The sequence below is a fragment of the Taurulus bubalis genome, assembly GCF_910589615.1.
Source record: "Taurulus bubalis genome assembly, chromosome: 8".
Lineage (NCBI taxonomy): Eukaryota > Metazoa > Chordata > Actinopteri > Perciformes > Cottidae > Taurulus > Taurulus bubalis.
This window is the reverse complement of record NC_136596.1, coordinates 22,738,367-22,748,372: the sequence shown is the minus strand read 5'-3', so window position 1 is coordinate 22,748,372 and position 10,006 is coordinate 22,738,367. Positions and strand designations below refer to the sequence as shown.

At 43.6% G+C, this 10,006-nt stretch overlaps 1 protein-coding gene across 1 annotated transcript; it reads left to right on the top strand.

Moving 5' to 3' along the window:
• The first annotated feature begins 5,347 nt into the window (after nucleotides 1–5,347).
• On the top strand, nucleotides 5,348–8,204 carry xbp1 (X-box binding protein 1). Its single transcript, XM_079221862.1, is given in 6 exon segments — nucleotides 5,348–5,646; nucleotides 6,107–6,203; nucleotides 6,569–6,685; nucleotides 6,798–6,964; nucleotides 7,076–7,218; nucleotides 7,221–8,204. Coding segments are annotated over 6 exon segments (1,224 nt in total). The 5' UTR covers nucleotides 5,348–5,422; the 3' UTR covers nucleotides 7,697–8,204.
• The last annotated feature ends 1,802 nt before the right edge of the window (nucleotides 8,205–10,006 follow it).

Below are 10,006 nucleotides of genomic sequence, written 5' to 3'. Positions count from 1 at the left end.
ACAACAAAGCGCGGCTTATCCGGGCGAACAAAGTGCTTGCAGAGACCCCTATAAGACAATTGCGGAGAGGGACGGACACCAGGCCCTGTTCCACTGATTGCATTTAGGTCAAAGTATACGGAAAGAAGTATTTGGCTCGATTGTTTCCTTTTCCCAGAAACGTCATCTGGTGCAGAAACTGTGGATTAATTATGAAATGTGTGGCGCATCAAAGATCTAGGAGCGTGGACATGTCATGTGCTGCTACTGTCCCTCTGGTCTGCTTTGCTGCCCCGCATACAAAGAGGCGGACGCCTTATCTGCAGGGTTTACATGGCCATGAGCCTCTGCAGCGGCATATGCTTCAAGATGGAAATGACACCTGCAAAGCCCGCAAAGCAGCGCCGAGATTGCAAACGTGCAAGATGATGAATGGGAAGAAAAAAACGAACAGAGAGAGAAATGAACGTCTTATCATTGTTTAATGCTAAGATATGAACAAAATCAATTAGAGAGAGAAAGAAGGAAAAAAAACCTGGGAGACAGAGCAAGTGATTCTGTCAAGGTGGAAGGCTTGGGAGGGCTCAAGGCCGAACACACATCTCGTAGTGGTTTGTGGGTCGGGGGCAAACCCGCCCCCCCACTGCAGCTGGATGCTGTCCCACGGTGTGACCCCGCCCCTCTATTATCCAGCCCGCCTTTGCCCAACAACACCAGCGCTTACACCAGAGCACACACAGGCGTTACTGTTTACCCTGCGCGTCAGGCCTTCTCTGTAGAAACCAGGGCTTTCCTAGGAAAAACAACAAAAACAACAACAAAATGAGTGCTGTAGCCGGCACATGCCTTCATCATAATTCTGTTTGGGCAGGTAAAAACCACGAGAGAGAACCATAAGACATGCAGATGAATAATGTAACACAATGTACTGAGACAGAAGAATAGCCGGCACACGGGTTTGAATACCACAGGGTGCAGTTTTTTGAATCTGAAAGGTCTGGTTATACGTCACATCACAGCTATGTTCCCATCTGGAAGAAATACATGTGATTTACACGCCCTGCGATGTCTTTTTTTTTATATACTTTTGGGATTGGTCCAATTTGAGTTGTGGTTCCGAGGATCCACCCTCTTTAATCACAGGCTCCAAGTTTGAGCTGAAGGGAGGATCCCCAACTCTGCATGTGTGTGTGTGTGTGTGTGTGTGTGTGTGTGTGTGTGTGTGTGTGTGTGTGTGTGTGTGTGTGTGTGTGTGTGTGTGTGTCTTAGCAGAGACAGTTGGTGTTACTGGTTGAGTCTGGAAGCCGAGGGCGGACTGCACTTCGCTTTATGCACACAATCCCTCCGAGAGCCTGCAAGGAAGATTATCTGAATCCAGGATGTGTAACCCGAGGATTTAATGCCGACGCTGCAAATAACGTTTATCTGCTTGTCTCGTATGACACAATATAATTACTCTTATAACACGGCAGATATTCTCCATACTCATCCATTTCTATTTAAGAACTCATGCTCACATACCAAATTGCTAGTTGCTAATTAAACCGCTAGAAAAGGCAAAACTATTCTTTTGGTAAAAAAAAGTCAGTCACAATCTAAAACACAATTATTATTATTCTACATAGACGACAAAAAAACATAATAATAATAAAAATAACTGTTCAGTTCAATATTGAAGTTACAGGTAGTTAGCTTAGCTCAGCATAAAGACTGGAAACGGGGAAACAGCTAGCTTGGCTTCGTTGTTTAATCCATACATAAAACAAACAATTTTTATTATATTTTCGCCATTTTACGGCTGGTTAAGTGTCGGACTGTTTCTTGGCTTTGAGCTGGATTAAACAGACAACGTGTTACTGATCTTTAGGGTTTCTGGTCAGCAGATTCGTGACTAATGGCTAGCTGTTTCCGGTTTCTGTGCATGCAGTCATGGTGAAGATGTTTCTGATTGGTAACAGCTATTTTTCATGAAGAAATAAAAGGTTTCAAGATGCTCAAGGGCTCTCCTCAGGGCGACATCTTGTTGCTGCAAGTGCAGTTCAAGGCCTCGCTCAAGTATTCTCCAAACGCACTCCACATTCTTTTGAACCGGTCGGGCAGCACGGACCTTAAAGGTTTAAGAGCGTCTGCATTCAGTGAGTGGTAATTGTTTGTGCTAACGTTGTGGTGTTACACCCATTCAAGCACATCATGTATTAAGAGGATTTCCATTAAGTACTTACAGAGTCTTAGTGGTTACAACGCTCTGTTCTGCAAGTTAATACAGGGGTATTTGCAGTGGAGAGATGTAACTAAATACATTAAGTACTGTGCTTGAGTACAATTTTAAGGTAGTTGTACGTTTCTTGTTTTATTTTAGGCTATTTTATACTTACATGTAGACATTTCAGAAGCAAATATAGAACTTTTTAGACATTTGACAGCTTTGACTTTTCAGATTTCTTAGATGACGCTGTATGTACAAAGAGCTCCACCTCAACCAGATATCTCATTAAAGTTACTGCAAGGAACGTTCATTGTGTGTTGACTGTGGACAAAAGTGTCCCTTTGGAAAATCTCTCCTTTTACTGCAGCAGAGGTCTGAGAGTTAAGTTGATACGGTTTCATAACTTGTTAAAAGTCCCCCACAAACAAGTAGTTTACATGCTTCAATGATAATGGTCCTGTAATATAATGCCAACATAAAGTCTTACTCTAAGATAACAAAAACACAATTTGTATTTTCATGTAGCTATTACACACAAAAGAAAACATAATTCATAATATCAAATTATATAATTCTGCCAAACGACCTCCCTAAATGCTGCACACTATACCTTTAAGTACAATTGTGTGCAGGACTTAATTGTAATAGAATATTTGTATAGTGAGATGTCTCTACTCGTATTTAAGTAAAATATTTGAATACTTATCCCACAACAATGTGGACTTAACATATGATTTGTATTTTAAAACATATTTTTTTTTCCAGTTTGGTGAGATATAGGCTTTGCACAGAATGTAGTACTTAAGTATGATATATATATATTGAAGGAAAAATCCCTCTGGCTATTTTGCAGAAATATTTAAAATACTCCTCCGTTGTCACACATATCCCACTCAGAGCTTGACATAACGTGAGCGCTGCACACATTTGGGAGGTCGCTTCACTGACGGTAAATGCGACACTTGCCTCATGCTCGACGGGGGATCCCCAACCGACTTACCAGGTCAAAAATAACTAACTGCGTTTCATCCTGTGGCCAGAGGGAAGTGTAAAATAATATAAATATAAACCACCTTCGCTTGTTCGCTCGCTCGAGTGACATAAAGAAACTTGAAAAATAGGAAACGTTCACTGGGAAGTTTAAAGGCATTATGTGCTTTCAGCCATGTGACAAGTCAGAGTGTAAACTTTCAGTCATGTGACCCCGGGTGTTTTACCTGTTTGATGTATTGCTGCAAATAAAATAATTCAAACCCTGTGTCTTTCTTTAATACTACAGGTCACTGTGACACACACACACACACACACACACACACCGTCATAAACGGCTGCTCTCACAACACTCAGATGTTGATTCTGCCATGACGGTAAAGCTCAGCAAACAGGCCGCTGTTTGCTCTCGCTCCTGTCGTTACTCCTGCGGAGGTGAGAGACGACAGGGCCACAGGGCCTGAAGGCCGTAAAGTAACGGGTGGCCAAATAAAATGTGAATTCCTGTTTGAGTACAAAGAAGAGTTCCAGAAAGAGAGAGTACTTGTGAACTTGCGTAATGCGCTTTTTGACAGTTTCTGACTGAGGCTTGGGGAGGAGGGGGGTCGACATCTCTATCTGAAACGATAGATAGCTGCTCGAAGACAAAATGTTGAAAGCCACCTGAGGAGTTTTATTACGATGGCACATTCATAGTAATAGTAGTAGTAGTAGTAGTAGTAGTAGTAGTAATGCAAAGTCCTGTTATCAAAGTTGTAAACTATGCTCTATCGCATCAAATGATATCATTCAACCCGTGGCTCTACATTCAATACCTAAAGTAAACGGATCAATTCAGTCCCTTGTTGCGTTACAAGTTGAGCAACATCGTGGTTATTGCTGTCACCGCATCCACATGTTCTGTTTTGTGTTGTGTTTGACTCTTTATGGGTCAAGCTAACCCCAGTTTCACTACACACACCTTTGAGACCTACTTTATATGAAGTTCAATATGATAACATCTGAACTCAAATGTAACAGAGATGTATTTATGTTTTGTTATTTTGCTACTTGGTTACACTGTAACAAATAAACAAAATGTAAATGTATTTTTTATTATATGTGCATAAATTAATGATCCACAGGGGGAATACAAGAGTGCAAACTCTGAACAATAATCTATGGCACTGTCACATGTTTCCTGTTTCATTTAAAGTATAATTGATTTTTTTTAATCATGCAATATGCTGATAGTAACATAATAATGGCATTGAGATATTTTTGTAGAAAAAAATATGAAACCTCCTTCAGTTGAGGAAAATAAAAAAATTAAAGGGATCATTTCACAGACGAGAAGCTGACAAACACATAACTCCGACAGTCTTTTAAAGGAAATATGAAACGAGCCCTTCGGGCAAAGCCATCAGAGTGGTAAAGCTTGTTCTGTGTGTTTGATTAAACTCCTTCATAGGAAAGAATGAGGAAATTATGACGTGCAAGACAAAGGGCAGCTAGCATGACATGTCTCAATGAGGCCCAACTGGCAGCACTGGAACTATACAACTGAAGTTTAATATTTCCTTTACTGAAAAACAAAACCAATGTGAGACCTGTTGCACTATTGTGGCATTTATGTGTATAGCGTCAGCTGATATAACATATGAAACAATGTCATTTATTTATCTTAAAACAAACACAAAGGGCTGTTTTTTTATTACAGGACAGGAGTTGTAAATAGCATTAGTGGATGAAATAAAAATGATACGGTGGTTCCAAGAAACTCCAAATCAATGGCACAGCTCCACAATCAATAAAGGGGAAGTACTACAGCTTTATAGTGTATGTGAGCAAGTCTGTGTGGGTAAAACCTGATGCAACACCTGGAAACAAGGACCTGAGCACACACTTCAAATCCTAGCCAAGTCTGGCTCGCGGGTCCCACGCCGATAGAATATAGTATAATACAATGGAAATGACACAATGAAACAGAAATGAACACCGAGTCTTGATGGGAAACTACACATACAAGGAACTTCTGGGTCATTTGGATGCAAATCTCTCATCTTGCACGGCGGCCAATCACAGCGCGTAAAAAATCTGCGTCACAGCCGCCGGGAGCCAATCGGCTGTCACCACGACAGTAGAAAAAGGACGCAGGCGCAGCCCTTCTTGTTCAACAGTTGTGAATTGCCGGCGATCGGGCAAGCAGGGAAACCCTCAGGTTACCTCTAAATTCAACAAGGATACCCCATTATTTGACACCCCGACATGGTGGTGGTAACAGCCGGGTCCGCGGGGCCCCACAAAGTGCTCCTGATATCCGGGAAACAGAGCGGCCTCTCACAGGTGGGCTACAACCGGCCCATCTCCGTCCTCCTGCCGCCGTCCAGCCCGGCGTCGTCGGATTCAGACTCCAACTCGTCCGCTGGGCCGCCGGTCCGGAAGCGACAAAGGCTCACACACCTGAGTCCGGAGGAGAAAGCCCTTCGCAGGTTAGTCTCTCACAAAACACCCGTTTGTTTAACATAATTTACGGAGGGGCGAAAAAAAACGGCTATTGTTCAACGAATTGCCAACGGGGGACACGCCCAAAGATATTGATCCCCCTCCCAACACTCTTTGATTTGCCATTTAAATTACAGCCAGAAAAAAAAAGAATTGCGTCACTGTTAAATCTCCTAATATCATAAGTAGGTCATATAAACGGTTTAAAACGGGGGTTAATTTGCTTTCACGTCGTCCCTGACTCGCCTCTGGACTTAGGTCCGGCTCGTCAAACCGCTTATCTGAGGCATCTGACTGCAGGATCCCGGTGTCCTGGTCTGCCTGCGTGGCAGCAACATGGCCGGTGATTGCGCAGTACTGTGAACTCCAGTCGGTGTCAGGGGGGCTTAGTCAGCATCACGGAAAGAATGTGTACTAAATTCCTGTTTTTATCCCCCCCCCCTCAAGAAAACTCAAGAACAGAGTCGCAGCTCAGACAGCCAGAGACAGGAAAAAAGCCAAAATGGGGGAGCTGGAACAGCAAGTCCTGGAGTTGGAACTGGAGGTAATTATTAAGTATATATATATATATATTTTTTTTTTTTAATGATTTTTAGGACTGGGGGTGGACGTTGGCATGAAGGGCCTCATTCAACACCCAACCCACCTTCACCCATATGCCATCTGACGTACAAATACGACATATCCCCACTCCACAGATCACCGTAATCATTCCATTTCTAATTATTAGACACTTCACACTACAATAATTGCATTAATCTTCTTTACCAACGTCAAATGCCCCACCTCCCCCCCCACCCACCCTCCAGTTTCATTTCCTGTTAATGGTTTGTGTCCTTCATGCATCACTTCCCCATGAGCCGTTGACAGTTTCAGTTATAAACAAACATTTTTTTTTTTGTCCTGCAGAACCAGAAACTTCACATTGAAAACAGGCTACTTCGGGAAAAATCGAGTGGCCTACTGAACGAAAATGAGGAACTGAGACAGAGACTTGGGCTGGACACCCTCGACTCAAAGGAGGAGGTACGTTTGTAACGCCGCAGACGGGGGAGTGGGAGTGGGGGTCGCCTTGTGGTGGTGAATGTCGGATCTTTCGAGTGGCGCCATCTTAATTCCCGTTCTTTTCGTTTCACAGGTTCAGAGTTTGTTATCCACCGGGAACGACACAGGTTTAGGGATCGGGTCTTCTGAGTCTGCAGCACTCAGGCTACGTGTGCCTCCGCAGCAGGTGCAGGCCCAGCAGTCCCCAAATCTGAAGACTTCTCAATGGATACAGATGATCCTGACACTACAGACAATGAGGTGAGTCTCGTCTGTGAGCTCTAAAATCCAGTTTCCTAAGCGCTGTAATAACCACCAGTCAGGTCATAGGTCACTGGGCTAATCTTGTTTCCCCCGTTCTCCCCCCACTAGTCTGATTTGCTCATGGGCATTCTGGACATCCTTGACCCAGAGCTGTTCCTCAAGTCTTGTGAACAGGAGTGCCAGGAGCCGCAGGTGCTGCTGGTCGGAGGGGGGGACGCAGTACCTGCCGCCACACCTGCGCCTCTGGGGGCCCCACCAGTTAAGCTGGAGGCCCTTAATGAACTGATCCACTTTGACCACATCTACACAAAGGCCGTGGAGGAGGTGGACGGCAGTGGCGGGCAGTGCGACGGCTGGGAGAGCGACACGGAGGACGAGGACGACGAGGAGGAGGTGGATGAGAAAAAGAGCGACGAGGCTGCCTTCCCCCTCGTCGTCCAGGATGACGACGTGGTGGTGGTCGAGGAGGAGACGGTCTGCGTCAAAGACGAGCCGGAGGAGGTGGTCATCCCCAGCTGTGACGCTCACAGTCCATTGGATGACCTTTTCTCCAGAGTCTCCCCCACTGCCCTCAGCGGCCTGGATAAGGAACCCTGTCTTGCGGACACCTACAGCGACTCTGGATACGAAGGCTCCCCTTCCCCTTTCAGCGACATGTCCTCGCCCCTGTGCTCAGAGAGCACCTGGGACGACATGTTCGCCAATGAACTCTTCCCCCAACTTATCTGAATCAACCACCCAGCCCAATAAGTTATAATATATAAAGATACATGCATATAAGAGCTCATGTGTAGTGTTCAATAGCTACAAACAAGCACACAATGCTTCATGGTAACACAGGACACCACCAAGTCCACTCTTGTATATAGGCTGAAGTTAAGCACATAATCTCCTATTTTATTACAGCAGGTCTGTATCATTGGCGATGCTGCATTGACTTGTGGGAGACGGAGTTCACGACGAGCTTATTTTGGCACCAATTAATTATTGCAGAGGATTTAAGATTGATAGCAAATCTTTCGCCCACCGTCCGAGACGACGTGCGTTGGCGACGTCCAGTATTTCTGTAAATGAATAGGGGGGAAGGGGGCCGACCATTTAAATATAATCTTTTTATTTATTTGTATTCTGCTTCGGAGTCGCTGTATATGTCCACATGTAAAGACGCTTTTCTTCTAATTTGTTGTCGCTCTCCATGTAGTCTTAATTACTGCATTAAAAAACTTTTTGCATTGCATCTCGTCTCTTGGTTTCAGTCATTGCAGGTGCTCATGAAATGTTGCTCTTTGCTGATGTATATGTAGTGTTCATGTGACGTCATGAAGGATCCTCATGAATATGAAGGCAGAATGTTTTTTAAATAATTCTGAAGAATGGATAATTCAGGTTGTTTAAAAACAAGGACAGTATAGTGTTTATATTATGAACTCTGCTGAAATATGTAGTTAATCAATTGGTTGACAAATAATTGGCATTTAAAGGTTATTTATCCAGATTAATGGCCAAATGCTTGCTGGTTGCAGTTTATATGTTGCCTGTTACATCAAAATATGTTTGTATATTGGACCGATGGGAAAAGAACCAGCACATCTTAAGATGTCACGCTGAAATATAAACACTACTAAAAACACCCATTTCAATTATCAGGACATTTTATAGACTAAAGTAATGGTTCACGACCAAGAGGTCCTGGCTTAAATCTACAGTTATATTTTTGGCAATTCAGAGCCACAAATTACTTGAACATTGAACTCATAGTAGTTCTGCTCATACTGCCGCTCGGGCAACTCATTGGAGCACAAACCCAAACTGTGGACCAAGCGATTGATTTAAAAAAAGGCAATTTACAGATAAGTCACCAGTGAAAATAACTGGTAGCAAGTTTTAACCACAAAGACATCGTTCTGCTTCTGCAGAGATGATCTTGTCTTCACAATTTATAACACATCACCGATATCCGGTTTAAATCATACAAATGATTGATAATTAGTTCGTTGAATGTTTACTGTGCTCTTAATATCGTATGAATACAGTATAAACTCCCTAATATGAGCAAACAACTCATCATAGCCGTTGCAATCTTTTCCCTTATCAGTCAAGCTCTGAAATAATCTCACACGTGTTTCTATTCCCTATCTCTCTCTCTCTCTCTCTCTCTCTCTCTCTCTCTCTCGTGCCGGGCCAACCTTTCTTTTCCGAGAAGCAGGCCCGCTGGTATTACACAACACTTCTAATGTGACCCAGGAGTTTGAGTCTTTGCTTCCCGTCAGAAGTAGGTGAGTGTAAGTATCGTTGGCATTCTTCGGCCTGGTGTGAAGAGAATAGTGGGTGTGGTCACACCTTGTCCCTCGAGCTGTTGTTCTAATCACAGTGGGGTTTGATCCGGGGCCTTAGAGGAGAGGCTCCCGAGGCCGTGATTGATCACGTTGTTGACTAGATCAGCTTTTCACATGCAAAACTGATGTAATCGATCCGTCTCCGTTAGCATTTAGCTCCCGTTTCTCCCCCGACTGCAAAGCTTTGTATTAACGATGTCATCCATTATGTCTCACAGCAGCTGCTCTCATGACGGCAAATTATCTGGAAGAGGCTGAGGGGGGAAACCAAAACAATTGGCAACTCAGCTATTTCGCTGTAATGTGACCTCCATTTTGTTCGTGTGGTGGGTTCCAAAGAAACCACAAGAGTTTGACGTAGACGCGCCTCAGCAACCCCGAAAGAGTGCGGTGAGAAATTGACTATTGTCTCCTACGTAGAAACCACAGCAAAGACTAAAGCAGCCTCACAGCTGTGGAGCCGAAACTGAAAAATATCTAACATCTAGGGACGGCAGACTCTTTTCTGTTTCTACTCGGTGTTTGTGTGTGTGTGTGTGTGTGTGTGTGTGTGTGTGTGTGTGTGTGTGTGTGTGTGTGTGTTCATTTTTTTTACCCATTGGTTGGATATAATACGTTTTTTTTTGTGGTCATATGTCGCTTCTTTGCTCAATGTTGTGTAACTTTGAAACTATTTTAAATGGTTTAAATTATTTTCTGTCCG